Source organism: Desmodus rotundus, chromosome 7 (assembly GCF_022682495.2).
Source record: "Desmodus rotundus isolate HL8 chromosome 7, HLdesRot8A.1, whole genome shotgun sequence".
Lineage (NCBI taxonomy): Eukaryota > Metazoa > Chordata > Mammalia > Chiroptera > Phyllostomidae > Desmodus > Desmodus rotundus.
This window is the reverse complement of record NC_071393.1, coordinates 92,814,539-92,840,832: the sequence shown is the minus strand read 5'-3', so window position 1 is coordinate 92,840,832 and position 26,294 is coordinate 92,814,539. Positions and strand designations below refer to the sequence as shown.

At 42.2% G+C, this 26,294-nt stretch overlaps 1 protein-coding gene across 1 annotated transcript in view; it reads right to left on the bottom strand.

Annotated features, from left to right (window-relative positions):
* Window positions 1-25,139, bottom strand: part of RAB8B (RAB8B, member RAS oncogene family) — a 57,582-nt gene extending 32,443 nt beyond the window's left edge. The window contains exon 1 of the mRNA XM_024567992.3: window positions 24,933-25,139. Within this exon, the coding sequence (XP_024423760.1) occupies window positions 24,933-25,056 (124 nt within the window). The 5' untranslated portion in view covers window positions 25,057-25,139. The remainder of the gene's footprint in view (window positions 1-24,932) is intronic.
* Window positions 25,140-26,294: the final 1,155 nt, after the last annotated feature.

The window sequence follows — 26,294 nt, the reverse complement described above, 5'->3', positions numbered from 1 at the left end:
AGACCACCCCTAAGACAGCTAGACAAAAGGAGATGGTGTTACGGGAGCTGAAGGCCTAGAGTCACTGACAACACTGAAGGCCTGTCCAATGGGATCTAGAGCCTCAGAGAAGCCATGTGAGACAGAAAGGGAAAAGCAGAAATACCCTGCTTTCTCCCTTTTTCCTCCCCTCTAATCTCCTGCTAGTATCTCCAACTGGCTGAACCCAGTCTGCAGCCACCTGAGCCAGCAGTCTGGGCAGGGGAAGAGGGAGGAGTGGGTCAGAGGGAAAACTGACCAAGGACACAATTAACCTTTAGCTGCAAGAATTGACTGTGTGTTACTGTTGTAAGCCACTGAGATTTGGGGGCTATGTAACAGCAAAAGCTGACTGATACTGCCACAAACAGCAAGCAGGTAAAAAAATAAGCAGACAGAAAACTCAGATAAATGTGAAGAATCAAATGTGAGATAAGATTAATAATTACTTTCAATAACTGCATTGAGGAAAACAGTCCCACCATTAACTTGTGAGCCTGGGGCAGAAGGCAGGCACCTGTACAGATAGATCCCCAACCATGACCCGGTCCTGAAGGAGAAGCCCATTTAAGAACCTGTCTAGCTGGGGGTAGAAAATAGCCCTGGCCATTACTATCTTGCAGCTTCACAATCAATCACAATCAACTGGGCAGTTCGGGACAGGATGACCTGGTGAACTGGGAGTGTCCTCTGCTGGCAAGCCAGGGGCCAGGCTTTCCAAAGAGGAAGTGTGTCACTGAGTCAGCACTGCTGCTGAGCCCTAAGCCAGAGCAGTATCAACAGAGTTCAAGGGTAGCCACTGACACGGTTACTCCAGCTTTTTGCTTCTAATACTTTCATCACACTACTCACAGTTCAGCCTCGTTAGTTATCTATAATCCCTCCCTTGTCCCAGAATAGACTGGAAGCACCCACCGGATGTGGGGGTACCTTTTTAGCTTATGGAACTCTACAATTACCCCCCTTAAAATACACGGCCCCACTCAAAACACATCCAACCCTACTTTGCACAGTTCCTTAGTACCCACCCTCAGAAATGCCTCCTTCACGTTCCACTCTGATATTCTCACTTCTAAGCATTTTTCAGGATCCTCCCACTGTCTGGAATAATCTCCATCCTTCCCATTAAGATTCAGTAACTCGACTTCCTCTGTCCTCTAGATATTCCAGTGAACCGACTCTGCTCACTCTCTACCCAAATTCCTGCAGAATTTACAAATATTAGATATGACATTTAATTATTCTTATTTTATATAAGTTTTGCTTTTCCACTTAGACCTAGGCAGAGAATCTAGCACAGCATGACACTGATTAAGTAGGTGATTAATAAATGTTTAAAGGAATGAATTTTTTTTAAAAGCCCTTTAGAAGCAGGAGCCTCATCTTTTACTCATAGCACTGCTTCTGGAACCTCCCTCCTGTTTGCCAAGCACATGTCAGGCACTCAATAAACACTTCCTGACAGGGAGCAACTACTTCTGAATACAATCAGATTCACGTATCTCCAAACCGATCAGCAGTGCTTCTTAATGACTGACAAATTAAGTTACTTATTTGGATAACTTTAGGTGATAAATGCAACAAAAAGCAAAAGAAGAAAGAAGAAGAAGAAAAGAAACACACATAAACACTAAAATATTTAAATTTTAGAGAAAAGAATAAATCATGTAACACGGTAAGTAGTAAGTAAATATAAATAGACATCTTAAATCTAGTCCTTAAAATCATATGTTAATTTAGACGAGCTCAGGAGTCCGGGTGATTTTTTAAAACACACACTCAAGGAAATAAATACCAATTCTATACTTATATTAGGAGGACCAATATAATTGCCACCACAAGTGGAGAAAACAAAGAATTGGGTACTTCACGTCAGTTAGACAGTTTTTTTTCTTCAGAAAGAGTAATATTCCCAAAACACTGGCAATGACCACAAACGCGTACGTTGCAAGCGTCTCTGCCGTGTGCGAACTTCTACCATTGCTCCACAACCAGGCGGCTTCAGGGCCCACTTACACAGAAAAAACAGAAAACCAAAACAAGAGACAATCAGCTCATTACCCAAAAGAGCCCAACAACACCCCAGCAAGTCAAACGAGCAGTGATGCCCTCCATCCACAAGGGCTTGACAATTAAAAGGCCCAGTTTTCTTTCACGGGAAAAAAGGGGATTTCTCCGATTAAGTACAGCCTCCATAGAATTGGGTTAAAAAATTTTTTAAAGTCTTCAGCAGCAAATTCAGTCACAGCAGTAGCTTTCTAGCTTTTTCGACCCACATTTAAGAAATACTCCTTATATCACAGCATACATACATACTTAAATAACTGAAAGAAAAGCTTGGGGAAAAAGCACTTGACCGTAACTCATTGTTATTCTTGAACATGTGACACTATTTTCCATTCTCTTAGGTTCTGATTTATTCTCTTTCCCTCCATTAAAAAATAATAATAATTAAAAGTAGGTCTGGATATACTATATTGACTTCATTACCCAATGGGGTTGCAACCCACACTGAAAAACAGTGGCCTGAAGAACAATTCTGGAAGTCAACCAAAGGTCACATGGTATTTCTTTCTTTCTTTTTTAAAAAATCCATTGCTGATAAGGAAAGGCGTCTCTGCCTTCACTTTTTAGTGAGAGAGAACGAGAGGGAAAAAGTGACAACTTCAGCCCTGGCAGGGTGACTCAGTTGACTGGAGCGTCATCCCACACACCAATAGGTTGCAGCTTCAGTTCCTGGTCAGGGCACATACCTAGGTGGTAGGTTCGATCCCTGGTCGGTGTGCACACGGGAGGCAGCTGATCAATGTTTCTCTCTCACGTTAATGTCTATATGTGTGTGCGCATGTGTATGTGTGTTGTGGGTAAAGTACCAGAAAGTAGCAGGGGGGCTAAGACTTAGAGGAGAAAATGGAGAATTCCAATAATGGAAATACTGCCTGAGCAACATGCTCAGTTTTTTTAGCATGACATTGCCAGAGGTTCTGCTTCCTCTATCACTTGAGATGTTTTTATCCACCGCCTAAGGCCACGATGAAGTAAAAGAGAAAAAGGCCCATCACAAAAGGGCAGAAGAATCAACATGGTTTGATAACTGACCTTATTTCAAATGCATGGGACTACACCCTTTAAACGAGGGAATTATTGCCTGCATAATTAAGGACTCTAGTTTAAATCAACCCAGAATGGCTATAGCACAAATTGTACCAAAGAACGAAATGCAGCCAAACAAATGAGCATCAGGCTAGATAACCCTGTAGAATGGAATCAAAAAATATTCCTTAAGATACTCTCCTGAGACCCTTTCTTCCCCTCAACAGAAAGCAATGCTGACAGCTATAATGGGACAGGCTATCGTTAACAAAAATAGCTATCACTTCTCAAGAGTCCATTTAGTTCCAAGCACTGCGTTAGGTACTTAATATATACCTTATCACTAGTCTCATTACATGCCTGCATGGAGGCGATGCCCCTGTTTTACACAAGAGGAAACTGAGGTCCAGAGGAAGGCTACAGTACAAATCACAGAGTGGGTGAGGGATGGTTATGAGAGAGGAAGGGCCTTGGGACTGAATTAAGCAGACATCAGTTTTCAACTTGAGATTCCCTGGGTCCCAGCTGGTGCTTTGGGGCAAACACAGCATGTGGCCACAAACAGCAACAGAAGATACCTTCTGTGTTAGGAATGGGGAAGGGGCTTAGATTCCTGTTCCAATGCAGACACTTGACTCTGTAGTACTGAGGTGGAAGGTATGAGGACATAGAGCTCAGAGCATCCTACCAATGTTGAAGACCTCAATAAACAAGGAATTATATATAAATACTATATATGCATCCCATAAAAAATATTTTTCTCCTTTCTTAAAAATAAAGCCCCCACTATATGCAGTTTTTAAGTTAGGAGGACAAAACAGAACCATGAACTCCCAAAAGCAGAAATTCACATCTCAAAGGATACATAAGAAAGGAGAAATGAGCTGCTGCTGACATTGGAGGCCAGTGATCCGCCCTAGTCACATCCATCATCAGAGGCACGAGCTTTGTACACTGTTCGAAACTGAGCACGCCCATTTCCAAGAAATTCAACACCACTGCAGAACTCTTTTTTAAACTGAAATTAAGCTCTTGAATAACTGCATTAGACCCTTTACCTCCCACACTGTAATACCTTGAAAGGAATGACCAATTTGAAATTTTAAGCACTGAAAATTTCTGTATTTTACAAAATTGGTGGAGAGAAGGAAGGCACTTTCATTTGTCCTTGAGAGCAGATATGACAGGAATAAGTGGAAAATGGAGAAGACTATTTGCAAGGCAGAATTTACCCATTTTAAATTTCCATACTCATAAACAAAAGCAGTTGGAAAGAACTCATGTAAAAATTCCCCTTAACCAGAGGAAAATTGTTTTTGTTTTTAGTTTAGTTTTCAGTATCATATTAGAACTTAAATTAACAACTTAAGCTTTTATCGTTATTTTTAAAATGAATGCTGCATCGTCTGCAGTCAGAAAAGCACAGGCTACTGAGTTTAAAAGGGGCACACATTACAGTTTTAAGCATAAGCTGAGTGAGTAAACGCCCAAGATATTCTTCAGGCACTACAGTGGCTTGTCCGGGCGTCTGGCACTGTCTGGAGAACCGTGACTTACTAAACACCAATCCACTGACTGAAGTCATATTATGACTGTTCCACTAACCTGACCTCTGTCTTCCTTCCCACATCCCACTTCCATGTATATCCACCTGGTCTGGTGAAATAGTGCCTAGAAGACATTTAGTCTCATCAGATTTTGTTTGAACCATAAAGCAATGATCCAGAACGTAGTTACAATTTCCGTTACCAGCTAGGAAGCAGAAAAATGAAAATTAATCTGTGTACAGTTTGAAATTGTCCCTAGATTTGAAAAGACATTAGTCAGAACCTTTTGATTCTAAAGGGTAGGAGGGGAAGAAAAAGAAAGGAGGGAGAGAAAGAGGGAGGAAAGACTTAAGACACTAAAACATGCCTTAGTTCTTGCCAAAGTCTTATAAAAACCTAACGCAACCTCACAGTTAACTACTGACAGTGGCATGTGCTTTTAATTATATTCTGAAAATGTGCAAGCAAGCAAGGCAAAATTATATCATGATTCTCATTTGCAGTTATCATGCCCTCACTATGGGAATATATAATCACATGCAGACATCTGCAGATGATTATATATGAAGATGAGCCTTTCAAGATCAAGTTTAAGAGCTCTAGTGTCTTTCCCTTCATACAGCAATCGTGAGGCAATTCATTAAAACTGTTTTAGTGAAAAGGGAAACATGCGGGGAAGTCCAGAGGCTATCTCCCCAGCATGCACACAAATTTTATAATAATTTCCCTGATCCCCCACCTTCCTCTGACAGTGAAGTTTAGAGGACATTCCCTCTCCCCTATTTGTTTATAAGAATCACTTGGTACTTTATAACACTTTTCTTTGTAAGGATTCTCTATTTTTTCCTGAGTTAAAAGTGATGCCAAATTATCACTACAATATCTGGACTCTTTTGATTTTCGGTCAGAATTTCCCCTCCCCTAGTTGAAAGTGACATTTTCTAGTACAAAACTTTCCAAACAAAATGGGGTTAGACCAGAATAAATGAGTCACAGCTGAGCATGAACTGAAACAGAAAATATGCTCGTAAAATCCCTCCCTTAAAAACTTTATCTCACAGCCCCGGATGTTTAAAAACGATAAACATGGTGACTGAAGCAACAACAACCTGGATGTCAAGTTTTTGTGGCTGTTTGTTTCTGCTGTGGACTCGTTCAGCACGCTCCAAGGATGCTCCTACACCAACTGCACCAACTCAGAAGGCAGGACCACAGTGCACTGTGCTAGGAAGACAGGGCTCCGAACGATGTTGACCAACCAACCAACTAGGGGCATTTCTCCTTCGGGTCCCATGTACAGAAGCTGTATCGCTCAGTAAAGATGTGGCAATGCTAAGGAAAACGTGGTGGTGGGCAAAAATCCACCAGGACCATAACTGGATTTAACTGGAGATTTTGAACTCTACCACACTCACTTTTACTTTTAACAAGATCTATATAAAGGGAGCATTTGCTCAATATAGTTCAAAGAAGCTTTATAAAGAAAATTTCAAACAAGAGATCTCTCTAAAGTCTGACATATTCTTTCCTGTTCAAATAGCCATCGTAGTTAAGATATAATAGGGTTAAATAAGCCTGTCAATGAGAGAGACAATGAGTGTATACAGCCTGCAACGGAGCACTGTTACAATATCCCATGAAGTGAGACAATCTCCCAACCTTCCAACACATAAAGGGGCAAGAATTCACTCAGCTTGGCTCTAGTTTCAGGAACATCTGTGAAACATTTCCCCATAATCTCAATAATTTCTATACTTCTGATCTACAATGGATATTCTACTATTTGCTCCCCTGTCAAAAAAGTTAGGCCAGAGAAGCCAAAAGAGATTTTAATGCAAAACACTTAAGCCAATGAAAGCAAAGCTAATCGTTCACATTTATTTACACTTTGCAGATAAAATACACATCTCAAACAAACCTCAGAATCCTCCCCCATACTCTTCTCCTGCTTTTATCTTTTGATATTGCAAAGGCTCCAGTAGGTCACTGTGTAGTGTAGTGGTAGCTTTGGCAAAAGAACTTTCCTTAGGTTGAACTAAGGCCTGGTTCTTCAAGGCTAATTAAAACCATACCACATAGTATTGTTAGCATGCTGCTAGAAAATGCCTATATGTGATGTTAAGCTTTCATTCTCTTTAAGAGACAATTTAATTTCTCGTCTTTTATTTAAATACCAGTCACTCATAACACAAAACTGGCCTACAGTTAAGAAGGCCAAGACTGGTCACAGCTGCAGCTGCCACCACTACGGTCACTACTCAGCACCCTCCCCGCTCCTTTTTCGTAGAAAAGACAAGATGGACGAGGTAGTGGTAAAGTCTTCCTTCTCCATTCAGGGTCTTCCATGTCAGAAATGCTGCCCTTTTCACAAGTCCACAATGACTGCAGGGCTTCAGTGGAAAAAGCTGAAAAGTCACTTCACCACAAAAGGTCAGAAACCCAAAGGAGGAGGTACTTTGCACTGCAGGACGGTTTACACCGGGAGGCCTAACAGGGTACTACGTCTCTCCCTTGCAGGTTTCCTTTTGCTCAATTCAAACTCAGGAACAAAAAAAAAGGTTTGGGGGGAGAGGGTAGAGCTAGACAAAGCAGCAAGGGAAAACTTTTTTTTTTTTTTTTTAAAGAATGAAAGTGGCAGGTCTGTACATAGCTTTCTCTTAGACACTGAGAAAGCCTCATTATCTAGATCAGGCCAATGTTCACAGGGTGCCCACAGCTCAAGAGAAGGCCAGAGGCAAAGAAATTATAGCCTATCATCTGGGGGAAAGATTTTCAGGATGTCCTCTGTCAAAATGAAATCACTTTTCAACAAAGGTTTCACAGGAGTGTCAAATGAAATGTGTAATTTCTCAATTTAACCACCTCAACCACAGCCAACCTAAATCCAGTACTGAGATACCCAGAGACGCAGTCCAAGATTATTTTACCTTCAAAAGATAAGTGGGAAATCATTCTCTTTTCTATCCTCATCTGAGGATATGTTTTATTAATTTTAGAGAGAGGAAGCGCACGGGGCGGGGGGAGAAAAGGAGGGAGTGTGTGAGAGAGAAACATCGATATAAGCTAGAAACATCAGTTCGTTGCCTCTTTTATGGACCCTGACTGGGGATCAAACCCAGACCCTAAGCGTGTGCCCTGACTGGGGATCAAACCCACACCCTAAGCGTGTGCCCTGACTGGGGATCAAACCCACACACTAAGCGTGTGCCCTGACTGGGGATCAAACCCACACCCTCAGCGTGTGCCCTGACTGGGGATCAAACCCACACCCTAAGCATGTGCCCTGACTGGGGATCAAACCCACACCCTAAGCGTGTTCCCTGACTGGGGATCAAACCTTTTGGTGCAGAGGACGATGCTCCAACCCACTGAGCACCACAGCCAGGGCTGGGCAATCGTTCTTAACACGTCTCAGTAAACAATTGTAAATCTAATTTCAGAATCACCCCCAAAAAAATTCTAAGCTGCCCCCAAAGGTGAGAGCTTTATTTAATCAAATTATTTCATCCATATCACTCTGAAATTTCAGTTCGATGACAATTTTTTTGAGCACCAAATACACTCTTTGGCAATGCAAAGAACAAAAAAATAAAACAAGCCTTTGCCCTAAAAAACGTTATCATGGAAGTAGGGAGTAGGGTAGGTGGAGAAAAAAGAAGACAGTTCTACTTTTCATGCAGGAAGACCATAAAAATTGCTATGTGGAAGTCCAAAGTATGGCAAGGCTCAAAGTGCTACTTTAGGGAAAGAGAAAGCATCTTCTGACGGGGGAAGGGCAAGGAGGAGGTGCATAGACGTGATAGCAGTGGAAAAGGCGCAGGCGGTCCCACACTCACATGCGGTGGATACAAATTGGAAGGGACACCTTGGGAGCAAGTGATCCCAGCCCCAGGCCAGACTGCACAGCCCAGGGTTCCAGCACCCTAGCACCAGGGAGATAAATCCCTGTAACTTTTGCTGTAAAAATCAGTGGGGTTTGGGGCAGTGAAGAAACTGCCGAATTTTCAGGAAACTCCATTAAAGGGCCTGCAGGGTCTCCAAATGTATGCAAACCCACCTACTCTGGGATTCAACACCTGAGCAACAGCAAGAAGGATACCAGACACATACAGGGAGTGAGTGAAGTGACTGGAAATGGGGTGAGTGACAGGCAAACCTCCAGAAGCCTGCCAGTGGCACAGTCCCCTCGCCAAGCCCTCCCCCCACACAGAGTAACAAAGCAGTGAAGTGGGTTGCCCCACCCTGGAGATTATAAGGCTCTGCCTTAGACAATTTATAGGTGCCTTTTTGACAATAGGCCACACTACTAAGACAGGAAGTCAAAGCAGCTCTACTTGATACACAGAACAAACACAAGGAGGATGCCAAATTGAGGAGACAAAGAAGTGAGGCCCAAATGAAAGAACAGATCGAAATCCCAGAAGAAGAACTAAGTGAAACGGAGATAGCCAACCTACCAGATGCAGAGTTCAAAACACACCATGGTAATCAGGATGCTGAGAGAACTCCCTGAATACAGCAAAAAAATAAAGGACGAAATGTTACAGTACATGAAATAAAGAATAATCCACAGGAAACCAGCAGAGAAGGAAAGGAAGCTGGGATTCAAACCAACGATTTGGAACATAAGGTAGAGGTAAACATGCAACCAGAACAAAAAGAAGAAACAATAATTCAAAAAAAAATGATGATAGGCTTAGGAACCTCTGGGACATCTCCAAACACTCCAACATCTGAATCATAGGGATGCCAGAAGGGAAATAAGAAGAGCAAGAAATTGAAAACATATTTGAAAAAAACAATGAAAGAAAACATCCTAATTTGGTGAAGGAAATAGACATACAAGTGCAGGAAGTACAGAGAGTCCCAAACAAGATGGACACAAAGAGGACCACACCAACACACATCATAATTAAAATGCCAAAGATTAAAGATAAAGAGAGAATCTTAAAATGAGCAAGAGAAAAGAGGAGAGTTACCTACAAAGGAGTTCCCATAGGACTATCAGCGAATTTATCAAAAGAAACTTTGCAAACAACAATGGATGGGCAAGAATATTCAAAGTGATGAAAAGCAAGGACCTACATCCAAGATTACTCTATCCAGCAAAGCTATCATTTAGAATGGAAGGACAAATAAAGTGCTTCCCAGACAAGATAAAGCTAAAGGAGTTCATCATCGCCAAGACATTATTACAGGAAAAGTTAAAGGGACTTATTTAAGAAAAAGAAGGTAAAAACCATGAACATTAAAAGGGCAACAAACAACTATCAACAACTGAATCTAAAAAACCCCGCAAAAATTAAAAAAACAACCTAAGCAAACAATCAGAACAGGAACAGAATCATAGATATGGAGATCATTTGGAGGGCTATCAGCTCGGAGGGGGAAAGGAGAGAATGGGGAAATGGTGCAGGGAATAAGAAGCATAATTGGTTGGTGCAAAATAGACAGGGGGAGGCTAAGAACAGTATAAGAAATGGAGAAGCTAAAGAACATACATGCACGACCCGTGGACATGAACTACAGGAAGCGGGGGACTGCTGGAGGGAAGAGGGGTACCGGGCAAAGGGGGGAAAAGGGGGAAAATTGGGACAACTGTAATAGCATAACCAATAAAAATATAATAAAAAAATTAAACACAAAGGACAGGAGGATGGGTTGATGAGTGACTTGAAGAAGCAGTGAATTTAAAAGATTCTGTCCCCGTATTCGAATGGGGACAGTTTCAACAGGACTGAATGAACAGTACAAAGGGTGAGGAGAGAAAGAGAAGACGGAAGATGTAAGATAGGAGGGGAACACTGCCAGAGCTAGGCCCCAGGACAATGGGAAGGTATTAATTAAATCAAGAACATCAACCAACAGGTCAGCATAGCTCCCTGGGGAGAAGGGGAAAGGAAACGGGAGAAGGTGAAAATACTCAGAAATTAGGGATAGTAAGAAAGTTTAGGAAACTCCTGGTAGGGAGTCACGCAGGCTTTTCTGGCAAACAGATGCAGAGGGGAGTCTTGCTGTGATCTGAGTGAGAGACATGAACAGCTGGACTTGAGGACAGTTCCATTAGCTGTCAAGTGTACATTCATTCAACAAGCCATTAGTGAGGGCCCTCTGTGCCCCAGAAACTGGGCATTTATGCCTGGGCATAAATGAAGTTAGCAGCCATTTGTTATTATAAATACTCTGAGTGAAAGAGAAACACGCTGATTTTATCGCTCTCACATCTAGAAAAAGACCAGAAGCAATAACAGGTGATAATTACGCATCCTTTGAAGCTTATGTATGTGCTAATGGATGAGATACCACTATTGCAGGAGCCCAAAATCCATTCCTACGAAGAAAATATATGGTGTTGGTTCACTTATTCCACAAACAGATACAGTGTGCCTGCGCAACAGATAAACAAGCGCTAAAGAAGCAAGTTGCTGTTCTCCAGAAGCTCACAACCAGATGTGATGTCCCGAAAGCCTCTGCCCTTACCATCATTTTGGCACACTGGAATGCTTGGCGCATTAACTGAACCCACCGTCACAATCTTTATGCTTCATTAGAAGGCAAGACTCCAGCCATGTGAATATTTTTAACCAGACACTTTTCTGGATGCAACATAATTTTAGGGAATGGACTGGATAAGAGAGTTCCATGGCACAGTTTTGCAGTGCCGTTCAACCTCCAAATTAACTCTCTCAAAACCACTGCAGCTTTTTAAATTATAGGTCAAATGTGTCACTTCCCTGCACACAACACTGCATATGTCCTTTCAACTACAGTCAGAATAAAATCTATCCTCCTTTCACTGACCTTTGAGGCCCTTCATGATCTCATTCCTGTCACCTCTTTATATGGTGGCTTTGGTTTTTTTTTAAATGTTTAAAAAATCTTCTAAACTAGTGAAAAGCATCTCAACTCACTTTTCTGGTCCAAAGCAGGTAGGATAAAAAAAACCAAAGCCAATTACAGACTTATGCATCCCACGTACACGTAATCATTACCACGTACTAGATAGTACTAGAAGGAGAAGTGTTAAAAGGGGGGAAATCATGCTTTATGTTGATAATGACACATTTACTTCACTAATTCTCTTGATGAGATAGTTTCACGACTAAAAAGAAATGAATAGCACGTATCGATGTTGTAAAAATGTGATTGATGGCTTTTTGAGATTCCGGTGCCGTCATCTTGACTATCAGGTAAGGAGACGCCTATTACCTAACATTCGAGTTGGGTAATTTACTCCACTAAAAAAGGCTACGGTATTTCCAGACTTAATGTATTGTTCAAATTCATGTATGCAAACAAACTCATTAAGATTCAGGAGACTTCATTTAGAAACTCACTGCACTTAAAATTCAGGGCCCTAACAGAGGATATTTTCGTTGAAACCTTCGTCCTTTCTGAACAGGATATTCTACACTAACTTGGTTTTTGTTTTTATTTTCACCCAAAGGAGGATCCAAAATGCCCTCAGAGTCTGCAGCAGCTGGAAGGCTGTGTAAAAAGAACTTGCTCCTTACATTACACTGACATTCTGGGCCCAAGGTCAAGGACTGCTGCTCTGGGACACCTCCTTACAACAAAGGACGCCAGAGACAATCACTTTCACTCTGGGAATGAGTTTAAAGACAAATATTTCTTTCTAGCTTTGTAAATGCATCATGAGGTCCTAAACTTTAAGAACTAATTTTCCAGAAAACTGAAGCACATCCCATTATGTAACCAAAATGTTACTGAGCCTAACTGTGGGGTCAGGACTTCATTAAACTGCTGCACAACAGTCCTCTGCAGACGAGGGACTGGGACCAAGGAGGCAAAAAGAACTGGTGACATCACCCAGCTGGTAAGGTGTGGTGCCATTGTTGAATCACGTTAAGCATCACATGGCCTCCTTAAAGATAACTCATCTTTTTGTTTGTTTGTTTGTTTGTTTAAATATTTCTGACTCCCTTGGGACAAAAGGCACGGTGGTTAAAAACACATACTCTGAAACCAAACTGCCCGGATTCAAATCTGAGTTGAGTCCACTACTTACTAGCTGTGTGACCTTGAGAAGTTATTCTACCATTCTGTGTCTCAATTACCTCATTTGGAAAACGGAAAGAACACGGAAGGCACCTAAGAGGTTGTTGTGAGAGTTAAACAGTCAATCCCTAAAAAAGTGTTAATTCATGAGAAATGCCTAGAGCTGCACCTGGTATACAGGAAGAACTTGATAAAGGTTAGCTCCTTTCATTAAGAGCAAGTGTTCTATCAGCGAAGGCCCCAGGACCTCCACTTATACATGTTCACACAAAAATGCCTTTTTTTGTGTCCGTCTCCCATGTGCCAAAGACAGTGTGCAAACAATAATGCATTTCATTCTCAAAAATAAAATGAAACAAAAATCCTGCATGGGAGTTACTATCTTTCCTTTATCAATAAGGAAAATTGGTTAAATAATTTGCCCAAGGCTCTCAAATACCGAGTAGCAGAATCAGGATTCAAATTTGAGACTTTGTCTCAAAAGCCAAAGTTCTTTTATTTACACAATGTTATTTTGAGTTCTCCTTTCCACTTTTCCATTTTGTCGGAGAGTCCACAGGTTATCATTTAGGAGCAGAGTTTGGGAAAAGACTTCCGAGTATACCTAGCATGACACTTCCTTTTTGCTTATTAAGAAATGGAAGCCCAGAAAGTTTACTACTGACTTGCCCAAAGTCATACAACGAATGCTATCGCTGGGTACCACACTGCCATTTCTTCCTCTCGGATGCTGGTGACCTGCCTCTAGGAGGGCCTCGGCCTTGCTTCTGATCTTTTAGGGGCTCAGTGAAACCAATGACCACTGTACTAATCAAGAATCCAATGGCTAAGTGAGGACCTAGGGGCTCCCCTCTCAGGCTAGTTCATGAATTTTAGCAGATGGACTGTATTATATCAAATGTAGCTACTCGGGCCTTTCTGCTTTCTGGCTCACTGCACCATTCTGGAGACTCAGGGTTAGCAAACAAATCAGGTGTCAGTGTAGTCTACAATGCACTGTGATTCTGAGGAAGACTCTGCCAACCAGGGCTTTCCATACAAAACCCAGAGCAGAGACAACTTCACTCTGAAAAAAGGGAAAGGACAGTCTAACAGCGGGTTTAAATCTAGTTTGTCAAAGGAAGGAAGCTCACAATTATAGTAGCTGTTCCTAGTAATGGTATAGTCTATCTAAGGCCAACAACATACAAACTTAACAATCCTACGAACCATGTGGAGAGGCAACGCTGAGATTTCTGACATTAGTTTCCATAACACAAAAAGAGTTGGACTCATAATTAGACACTGACCCCTCCTGCCTACAATCTGGTGTGCATATATTTGATTGCTCCTATGGGACTGGGTTAGAGGTGAGGAGACAACCCCAAACCACTAGTCCACTGGCCTCCCAGGGTCAACAGGCAATGTGATGCATGTCGGCAATAGTTCTTCTGGGTCCTGTCCACAAAGGGGTGGATCTCATCTTTCCACTCAACACACTTCTCAAGGGTTTGCTGGTCGGTTTACACAGTTCTCACAGACCACTGGAAGTGACCGCTACCACAGGCTAAGTGCCAATGCACTGAGTCCCATGGGAAACTCCAGGACCTGCTGTGGGGGAGCAGGCTGCTGTGAACCCACTGTGGTCCGGAACTGAAGTGCGAGGCTGGAGTCCTGGCTCCTCTACCTATTTCCTTGGTCGATCAGAACCATAGCTTCCTTGCCTAGAACATGGAGATAATGATCTCCGTCCATGGACAGGAATATTGAGAAGTTTAAATTGTGATGTAAGTGAAAGTACTTTGTAAACAGTACAGGTCCCAGCGAAGGTATGGATAGGGCAACTGAGACTGTCTGCTCATCTCCACCCAGTGACTGCGCTCTCAGGATAAAAGTGCAGCCTCCCGAACATGTTTAAAATCCTTTTGCAATCTGCCCTCTATTACCCTTCAACTTTACCTCTTGTCGCATGCCCCCCTTCACTTGAGGCTTCAGACAGGATTTCTCCGAGATCCTGCAGAGGCCATGCTGTCTGACGGATGCAGGGAAGAGTCGTCCCTCCCCAGGCTCTCCCATGTTACCCAACAAACTCCTGTGGGTTCTGATTTTAGTTTAGGTGCCATTTCCTCCTAGAAGTTTGCCTCTACCTCTCCTCTGTACTTCCATAACATAAATACAAGTATTTGTCCATTTGTGGTCATTTTCATCATTGTAGTACAACTGCCTGGATACTTGTTACTCTTGCCCCTCTCAAAATTTGTGGACTAATAATGTTTGTGAATTTAGTGAACCTACCAAACAAATCACTGTTAGATGACTAACAAATCCCTGAAGCTCTCTCTCCCAACTTCTCCTTTTTACTGATTAAAAACTACAAAGGCCAAAAAAAGAAAAAGAAAAAAAAAAAAAGGCCCAAAAGGATTAAAGACTTGGCCAAAGCAAATGGTGAATCAAGGGTGGAGAGGTATTCGGACCCACATCTCCTAGTTCGGTCTGACATTTCTCCCACAACATGTTGACTAACTACATCCAGATTTGATGCTATACCATCAACGTCTTTTCATAGCAAGAGGACTGAAGGCATATGAGGTATAAGAGACACTTGAATTCAGAAAACCAAAGCTCAAGGCCAGGCTCTGTGTGACCTTAACCAATCTCCATGTGCCTGAACCTCAGGCCCCTCATCTGTCAAATGGAAATTCAGCATCAGCATACCTACGCAGCAAAAGGCTTCTTATTATTGTAGATTATATTTCACCTATTTTGCCATATTTTATATGAAGAAAATGAGATAATTTGAAAATATTTATCTCCTTTGAAGTAGTATTTTTACAACTTTCAAGCAGTTATTCTTCTGGTGGCGTTTAGCTTTATTATTGAAATCAAGGCATTTTCAAGGACAGGGCTCGAACACAGTGAGCTGTTTCTTTCGTACTACAAGAAGTTCAACTGACGAGATCAACACAGGCTGGGCTTGAATGAACTAATGCTACTACTTCTTCCTTCTGTCTTCATGTCATCAAAATACTGGTGTCCCTGCGCAGAAAGAGCCCTTGCCCATAATCATTAACTGAAGAACGAAAAGTACAAACCCTTTTTTCTTTACAGACACTACTTGATTTCACAGATTCACAGAGTGCTGCGGCCAGAAGAAACTCCGAAGACCATCGAAGCCTGCACTTGCCCACATGATGAGTAAAACAGGCCTAGTCTAATGTCCTTGGGAGGAACTTGTGCCGTGACTGATTGGGAACATGCGCCAACTGTCTTTCAGAGTACTACACACTCTACTTGCTAATAGTAAAGAGATAATTTGATAAAAAACGTGCTGAATCATACAATGAGATCACAACATAAATTTAAAATGGAATGGTGCCTGTCAAAGTTGAAGTCTGAAGGGCCATGACCGAGACACACCTCTGATTATACTATATAAGCCTGTTTTTAATTTTAATTATAATGGAATTTTGTGAAAGTGAAAATAATTATTTCGATTGTCTCATGAATCTTTCATGCTTCTATGAGAACTGAAAATTTTCAAAACCATAGTAAGTTCAGAAAATAAAAAGTGCACTCGTTCAAGTTACTGTTCGTAGATGACGCCCTCACTCGTGCGTCGCTGTATGACGCCATTGTGTGTCAGCTGTGACTGAGACAAGCACCGTTTTTTAATGTTCCAGTTCTAAACAATAAGAGAGTGATGCAGTCAGAGGTTACTATTAATTCTAAACCCAGAACTTTCAGGCAGAACTTTCTAAACCCAGTAGTTTACTCCAACTGCTAACAAAAGCAAGAGACTGAAAAAGTAACCAAAGAAATAGATAAGGGAGGAGAGCAGGATGTGGCTTTCATTATTCTCTTTCCAATCCAATCTCCCGTCCCCAAATCCTGGTATGGGTGAGGTGTTAATGGAGACAGTGAAAATGAGAAGGTGGTCTGGGTCATTCCAGAAATATAAGTTAACTCTCAATAAAGAATTGTTTCCTATGCCATCTCAAGATTTTATTCCGAGACCTCAAGAAGAAAAAAAATTAAGTATTCCTTATTGAAAACCATAAACAGCTACTCCATCCAAATTCATAAGCAACAAATTACAGTAGGATTAGTCACTGACATCTCACAACATCTTTTTTTGTATATTTTTGTTGTTAAACAAAAATTTTAACTTCCACGGCTGAGAATCTTTTTGAAAAGAAAGGGTTTGTTGGGCAATTGCTAGTGAGAGGGAGAACAAAAAGACCAGGTCCTGGGGCATGAGGTCTAAAATCAACATCAGCAGCACCAGGTGAGAAAGACAACACGTCTGCCACCTGGGAGTTGGCCGGCCCTTTTACACATCCATAAAGTCGGGGGAAGAAAGATGTCTGTTGTTTTGAAGAAGTTACATTGGCTACAGGTAAAGGGGGTGGGAGAGGGTGAACAGGGGCTAGTGCTGGGATAGGTGCAGAGTCTCTAAGGAAGAAGTATTTGCTCCTTTGGATTGGTTATGGGCAACAGTCTGAAAAGTTCATGGTAAACAAGATGCGAAGGCTCCAGGGATTTGATGGCGCCTGGCTATCCTCTCTTTTAGATAATAGCCACCTGGAAGTTAATTCAAAGTTCCAACACACACTCAGGAATGTGAACGGTCTGGTTAGCTGGCCCCCAGCTATTCACAGCCTAACTGCTCTTTCTCTCACTCTACACCCCACTGTAATCTAATTATGAACATTGCAGAATTTCTCTTCTTGTCAATGTGTATGACAGTTGAATATTTTGCAATACCTATCCCAGATAAACAAATACTGCTTAGGGTCCCAAGAAACAAACTCTTAAAATTCAGCTTTTAAATAGATCACTTATATTTCATGGGAAAACCTCTTCACATATTTTAGAGATCGTCCTTCTACTTTTGTATCAGGAAAATATCTATGAGTTATTAAAATAGTTACTGCCAAGTGCTTTGCCAAAACATGCAAAATTATAATGTGATGTGGGGGAAGTCACGTCAGTCCAAGCTCTGCCAGCGGAAAGCTGTGCAACACTACACGTTGCTTAACTGCTTTGAGGTTGGTGTGTATCACGATGAGGTGAGATTCCAACCTAACCCAGCTTTTTCGAGGTGCTTCGAAGTCCTGCAATGCTGTCATGGGACGCGAGCAGCACTGTAGTCCCGTCTCTTTCAATGTTCATAATTGATGAACATTAATTAATGTTAATGTTCATAAACTTGATGAACATTAAGGACATGCTGGGCTTTAGCGTTTTCTCCTGGGAGCCAAGAATTAAAGTTCATGTCCAAAGGTTCAGCAACAGGTAAATACTAAATTGATGCTGAATGCTACAGGTAGGAGAGCAACAAAATGCTTCATCACAGCCCAGTAACAGGGCTGCTGTGGAGACTTTCCAAATCGTTTCCACCACTGTATATGGCTTCCCAAAGGAAGTCCTGAGTAACTAAGTAACAAAAAAATAAAACAAAAAGCAGGCTTATTTCTTCTTCTGCAATCAGGCATCCACTTCCTTTAAGGTTCTTATTAATTCAAGTCAAAACAAGAAAAGTTCCAAAACACAAATTTGGGGACTTTCCTACATTCAATAGGAAAAACGAGAAAAGGACATGTCTCCATATACAATATATCCGGTAATCATTCACTGATAATATTTCTAATACTGAAATTTAGATATAATGCATTGGGTTGGTACCTACTCACTTTAGAAAACAGTGTGTGACGCTGCCATCCACTCCCTCCCTCCACTGCTATGGCAGACACCAGGAATCCATGACAGCCCTCGAGATTGCTGAGCCGAGACAGGACCTCAGAATGCTATACAACGCAGGATTCCAGGTGGTCTCTACCAATCTGTCAGTATCGGCATTCATGCTAAAGCCTATTTTGTCCAGGCTTTGCATATTCCTTAACATACTGTGCCAAAATATTGAAATGGATCTTCAAAGAAAGCCATTTCCTAACAGTTTCGAGATACAGTAAAACCTGCATTTAAGCTAAAAAATGGTAATATTTTTCCTTTAATAAGAGCAGGGAACACAACTGCAAACACTAGTTTTACCCCAGACACTACGGTATTCCAGTGAGATACGCAAATGGTTCTATATAACAAAGGTTTATATCATCGTTTTAAAAATAGAATTTGGCTTTATTCAACACAAACACCAAGTTCCAATCTACTCACTACCCTGTCACTCAAATGAGTGCTGGGCAGAACACAGACACAAACACAGCTCCATCTGCTAATTAAAACTGGGCACAAAACTGTTAACAGGCATCTGTTGCATTGTTTGAATCTAATGGGCAGAGACAAAGCTGAAATGGCTCTTCAAAAGCAAACACAGTGATTTCACTCATTTTCTCTTTGGTATTTATGTTAGTGGGGGTTTGGAAGCATGGTGTTAAACAGCTTATTATGGAGTCTGAAAAATAAGTGAAATAAGTTGCATATTTTAAAACATCCCGTAAAAACACATACAGCATTTTATACTGGGGCAAACTGCATTCTTGTAAAAAAGAATTCATATTAAGCACTTTTAATCTTAATCACAGATATCACCTACAATCTTATGGAAAGATAATACCTAAAATACAAGCAATGCTTACAACTTACATAGTGCTTTCACAATTCATTATCCAGTCTTTCATTCATCCAACTGAGCAGTCATTTAATATAGGCCTTGGAGATTTAAAGGTAAGTAACACTTGATTTCTGCCCTAAGGCATTCACAGCAATTCTGAAAAATTGGTACGATATTATTACACTCGATAATAGATGAAAAAACTAAGGCCTGGGAATGGCCTGAGTCACGAATGGCCATGAAACTAGAAAAGGCAGATGCCAGGACATGAACCCAGATCTGACCCCAGACCCATTGCTCTCCTTAAGGCACCACACTATCTCCCTCACACCAAACATGAACAAGTCCACTTCACTGGCTACTTACATGTCAGAAGCTTCACGTTATGTTTGTTCCACAATATTGTTGCTAACAACCTAAATCACTGCCCCAACCCCACTCCAATGTTCTTCTCATCCTGCTATGAAAATGTCTTCCCTGCAAAATTTTTCCAAGAGGCAATTCTAACACACACAAGAGAGCTGATCCCCAGGACCGCTGTGTGTGCAGGCACTCAGGCCTAAAGGAGAACCAGCTCCAGGCATCCTGGTCGTCCATCCCCTTCTGATTCCGCGTTTCTCTCAGATTCAGTTACCAGGTTCAATTCAAAAGCCAACTGCTAAATTCTTCCTTGTCTTCAAAGACTAGACTTATTTCCCTCCAAGACAATATGCAAACCCATTCCCCTCCAGCTCTTCTCCATGGATCCAAACAATCTTGGAGCTGTTGCCAAGAGAATCTCTTCCCTGATTTGCTGCCACGCAGAACAGCTGGCCAAGCTCCTTATTAAAGTACACTTACACTTAAGACATACCGATGTCTGTATTCCAGACTCAGTTTCCCCACTCCCCTCCTTAATTTTTTGGGCAACTTTTTTCATTTACTAGAACATGAACTGAAGACATGAGGTTAACCCTTTATTATCAAATATTAAATTCTACTTGTTCTGCGGTACTGTTATTATTTTAAAGCTATCACTTAGAAAGTATACTGACAGCTTTGAAAGAACACAGTGAGATTAAAATAAGGCTTTATGTACAAAATGTTCAATTGGAAGATGAACGTTCTGTGCATATTTGTGTTTGAAAGGATGAAACGAACAAAAACAACTATGAAAATTAAGATCCACTTGCTTCACATATCTATCTGGACTACACTCAGCCAAATGTTGAGATCATCTTGGATAAAAATGTAAACGTGACAAAATTTGTTTTTCCATCAATAAGTCTTGTAAAAAAAAAAAAAGCTTTGAATTACTACCAACGAAAAACAGTTTTTAATTTTAAGCTGGGTCAGCCAACTTTTCTATAAAGACACGGTAAATATTTTTAAGCTTTGTGGGACACACATGGTCTCTGTTGCATATTCTTCTTTGTTGTTTGATTTTTTAAATATCTCTTAAAATATGTAAAAACCATTCTTACCCTGTGACTGCAAAAAACAGGCTGCAGGCCACATGTGGCCTGTGGGCAACAGTGTGTCAACCCCTGATTTTGAAAAAAGTGAATCCAAGGGGAAAAAATGCAATGTTACAGAATAAAACATGTAAAAGTGCTTTGGTGCACCGAGGCTGCGACAATAACCAGAACAGCACTGTTAACACGATTTCATTAGTTATTTTGCACATTGAAGGAGTTTTAATGACAGGATGCCCTTTGATCTCCTAACCTGACACTGTAGACACAGAAAGGGCAAAGGACAGCTATAGTATGCTGAGCCATCCCTGTATCTACTCCTGCAGCACTCTGAATCACTGCATGAGCATTTACTATTTCCCTGAACAGAACTGGCTAATCAAAGTGGGGACATTTAACTTTCCCCACGTAGAAGCCTATGTGCAAAATCTAATTCCTTCCTAGAAAAGGTGGTGACAAGTTTATGAAAATGGTCACACTGATCAGAAATAGCAGCAACTTGATTGTGAAAAGTGACACAGACTTGCATTGGGGGTTCACTGGGGGCTCTGCTACAACCATCTGTGTGATCTTGACAATGCCAACTTAACCTTAGCTTTCTTATTTATAAAATTACAAAATTAGGGCAAGAGCGTAAAGTAGATAATCTCCAAGACTCTTTGTGCTGTCAAACTATGACTATACTAAAATGAAACCACTCAGGAAGTACCCTAACAGGAAGCTGGTGGGGGTGGGGAGGACGGCAGGGGAAAGACAGCAAAGGGAAGAGGCTTAGACTGTCCTGTTAGAGGGCAGGCCCTGGTTTCCTTTTTCTTCTACCAGCACCATATTCAGTGCAGGCCATTCCAGGATGTCAACATGCCCTTACATCTGTATTAAAAGGCACTCATAGGAAAAATAATAGTAGCTAACTGTATAGCTGTTTCCTAGTTGTCTTAACATTATTTTTTATAGACACTTAATTATACATTAATTATGACGAGGTAAAGGGTTTGGAGAAACCAATCAAAGAACTTTTTTCAGTTCTCAACTATTAATACCACCCAAAACAGCAAAACGGAAACGAGGGGAGCCAGGACATCCAAGAAGATAGCAGCACCTTAGAAAAGTAAGAAGAAAGTACCTGCGAGACAACCGTATCTGTAATGAAATGACTGATGGTCTCCTTCCTTTCATGTCGGCAGAAGCCCTATTAAAAGTGTCTAAAGATGGCAAGAAGCCCTTTTTAAAACTACTCAAAGTTTGACAAACCAAAATTGAGTCTTAAAACGTACCCTCACGAGAAGAAACAGGCACGGAGCATACATATCTACCAACACACACAAACCCCAGGCGTTAAGAAATGGATCTCTTCTGTGCCGTGGACCTTATCAAGTTTTGTCAGCCATGCCATTGCAGGCCTCGTCAATATCCAGTCCCAATAACCCAGGAACTTACACAGTTAGGGACTTCAAAAACTTATGACTGGGAGGAGATGGCTCTCTAGCTCTCACCTCAGCAACTTCAGATCACCTGGGGAGAGGATGCGGGTGCGCAGCGAGTGGGATGTTGCGGCTAGAGATGTAGATTAGATGCTCCAAGTCTATGTTTGCGGTCAGTGGAAAGTGTGTGGAAATTTTTACGAGGATGGTATTAACACTCACCTAACTTTCCTAACTTACTTCCAATGACAAAGCATTAGGTTTCAGGTATATAAATTCTTCTACTGTTCGAAGGCAGCGTGCTACCACTTCCTGTCAGGGCTCTGAGGCTAAACCTGAGGCATGGAAGATTTCCCCTTCCTCATGTCGACCGAAGATGAAGCTCACAGCCTCCTTTTACCACATTCACCCCACAGAAAATACAAAGACTAAGATTATTCATGAGATGCACCTCATTTAACCGTCTACCACCTGTTCTGAGCAGTTCCAGGACACTGTTTTTCATGCCTTAATAGCTGCAACCCTCCACTGAACTGAATTTCAATTAAAAAACAAAATCCATGCAAGATTCTCATCTTTCAGAATGAAAAGTAATTCTTAAAAGCTACTATTGTAAACGGAAGTAGTCACCCTTACAGGAAATGTGGGACAAAAATTAAGGCGAAAAGGGGAAAACTAATAAAACTATTACAAACAAGCAAAGGTCATCCAAGGAGCTTAGCAGAAATAGCATCTGTAGGACTCCCTCACTTTCAAAGCAGGAGAATGCTTCTGGGAGAACCACACATAGAACAGACAAAAGACTACCCACTTGGGTTGTCAGAAGCTGTCCTTTACTAACTGGACTACTGCATGCATTCAACAACATAAAATGGGCCCTGGCGGGGTAGCTCAGTTGATTTGAGCATTGTCCCAGTCTTAGAAGGTTACGGGTTCCATCCCTGGTCAGGGCACATACAGGAGTCAACCACTGAAAGCCCAAATGGGTGGAACAACAAACTGATGTTCTCTCCCTCTCTCCCCCCTTCCTCTCTCTCAGTAAAATCAATAAATTAAAGCAAACAAACAAACAAACAATGTACGAGGGTTACTCAGGGTTTTGCAATTAGTACTAACATCAAAATTAATGCCCTTTAGTTGCTGTAACAGCTCCAACCAAATCTCTTAGGAATATACTTGAGACATGACATTTAAAATCTGCTTCCTCAGAAAAGAAAAAGTCCCACTCAAGATTGCCTGCCAAGAACTTGCAACTCAAACTTCCCTAAGCCTAGACATCATAACACCCGGAGGTTTGAGGCCACTCAGTCCATATGGAAGAGGCCAGAACGAAACAACCAACCATAATCTCCTAGTACTTGATTTGAAAACCACCCTGTAACCAAATATTCATTTTTTAAAATGATAAATTATCCTTAAAACATACCAATAATCAAATACACTTATTACCCCAGCTCCCTATAATAATCCCAAAAATTCATGGTGAAATAGGCCATAAGAACAATTTGAAAGATGCTTAAGTGAGCTACTCTTAGAAGCCATAAACACCACCCAGACAACCAAAAGCTAAGATTCTTAAGGCACTTAATTCACTGCCGCTATTTAACAAGGAAAATGATGTTGTATAGGCAGCTTAAAACCAGCTTTGATTTCCTCTTCTGTTTATAGCAAGAGAATTTGTTACCTACATAGTCTTCCAGTACAAATGTAGGAGGACAGCTCCCAGACAAGATCAGAAAACACTGAATCAATGGAAAGTATTGTATGTTGTGATTCATTGAGCACCTAATAATTAAAAATAAAGCAACATATACAGGGAGGCAGGCAGACTCCTCAGCTAAGTTATTAAACATTCAAGCCCAGGAATGTTAATTTCAATTTTAAAAATTGAAAAGTGTTGCTTTGCAGGAGATAGTAGTTAAGGAGTCATATTTTCCTGACCATACCATTCCCCAAAGTCACCAATTCTCTTAATACTGGTAACACTCACAGAACAATTTATTGCTCCATAGACACCAACCTATCATCGTTAGTCACTTTTTCTCTTTTTCCTGCACTTGATCCAAAAAGGAAGTAAGGAAAGAAAATGGTAACAGTGCTCCCAGTTACTGAAGAAAGTACTGCTTTCCATTTCTTCTCCTTTTCCCACCTTCTCTGTCTTCGCTGCTCAACCTCGGTACTGTATATCCTGCTTCCTTTTTCCGTTTTTATCTCACACCCAGCTCTCCTTTACTTTCTCCACCAAGTACCCTCATTGTATCCTCTGGTCCCCTGAACTCTTCTCCTACCTACAGTTTTTTCTGCCCCCTACCATGACATCTGTCAAGACCTCTCGTGCCCCTTGTCCCTCACCTCCTGATGACTTATTCCCCTGAATTCCCTTCCCATTGCTGGATTCTCACCATTCTTGTCCCTTGTGTCCTCTGTTCCTTTACTTCACGTCCCTCCCATTCCCCCAACCTTACATTTCCCCCTTCACATTTCCTTCCTTTTTCCTGTCTTAATCCATTTTACACCCACTGTGCCTTTCTCTCTCTCCGTGAGATTTCTTGTGCTCTCCCCCGCGACACACTTTGTCCCTCTAAGACCCTTCCCTGTCACCTCCCAACCTTCTCATTTCCCCTAGCACCCCTAGTCCTGGTTCCTCCGGTTCCCCTTCCCCGTCCTTTGCCCCCTCGCATCTCCGCCCGCCCCTCTCCCTCACGCCTTTACCCTCTCCCACTACCCTCGCCGTCCCGCCGACCCCGGGGTCCCATCCCTGGGGCCCCCAAGGCCCCCGCGCACCCGCCCCCTATTCACTCCCCGTCGCTGGCCGCGGCCCCTCCCTCACCGATGGTGGAGATGAAGGTGGTGTTGAAGGCGTCCTCGGAAAAGCGGAAAAGGAGGCAGGTCTTGCCAACCCCCGAGTCGCCGATCAGCAGCAGCTTGAACAGATAATCGTACGTCTTCGCCATCTTCTCGCTCCGGCCCTCTGACCGGGGAGCAAGAGCAGCGGCGGAGAGAGGCGGGGAGGAGCCCGGAGACGGGAGGGGGCGTGCCGGCCCAGCCGCTGCTGTTAGCCCCGCCCCCTCCCCGCCCCTTCCCTTAGAGAAGGCCTGCGCGCCCCGCCCCGCGTGGCCAATCCGCGGGGGTTTTGTCATCACCGCCCCGTACCCCGGGGCTTCATGGGATTTGTAGTTCTTCGAGGGGTTTCGGGCGTGCCTGGCGCTGGCTATTGGGACTGCCCTAGAGGATAAAAGATCCCCTGTGGACGGGGTGACCAGGTGGACTAGGCGTTTACATCTAAGCTAGGAAGGACAGCCAGGTCTCAAACTCTGTGTGTCGCGCCGCAGGTACTTAACTTCGCCATTTCTTTGTGTGAGGGCGCCTTTCAAATACAAGACCTCGGAATCTGAGTCCCGCGGTTCCTGCCTGTCTTCCGCCGGGACCCAAAGCTGAGATGCTTTCTTTCCAAATCGCTGGTGTGGTGCAGCCTGTAGATTATCTGCAGTGCATTATCTGGCTTCTCCTCCAGTTTCTGCCCTGAACCTCCTCAAAGCCCCCTCCAGCAGCCCCTAAGTTACAGAGCTGTAAAAGAATGATTGCTCTTCTAACTTGAACCACATTCCTGTTCTCTTCTTCAGGCCTGCAGACCAGAGCCAAATATGATGGGTATTTTAGAGGATCTGCTATGCCAGGGGTGTCCAACCCGCGGCATAGACTATGCAGACTGCCCCCCTGCTCCGGCAGGAGGATGGATTAAAAAAACAAAACAAAACTGGAATTGAAAATATTAAGGGTGTGCTACATGTCTGTGCCCTTAAAAATTGCAAGCATCATGTGAGGCAGGAATTGTAACCATGGGAATCTAGAGACAAAGAGTTGGATTTTGTCTTTGTTTAGCTTCTTAACTGCCCACAGGCAGGCTGTCTGCACCTCAGTTTTTCTTGTCTGTAAAATGGGTATAAAACAAGCTGTTTCATAGGATTGTAGGGGAAATGAAATGAGACACTGAATGTGAAAGCACTTTGAAATCACAAGGCATTGTAGAAATGTTAATGGTGATAGTGGTGATAGTTACCTTCTTCAACCCTCCAAGGCAGGCTCTTACTTAATGGATGACAAATGCAGGCGGGGGGCGGGGGGGGGGGGGTTGGGGAGCGGGGATGATTCCCAATTTAACCCTTTATACCTTAGACTATTCTTTATTTTT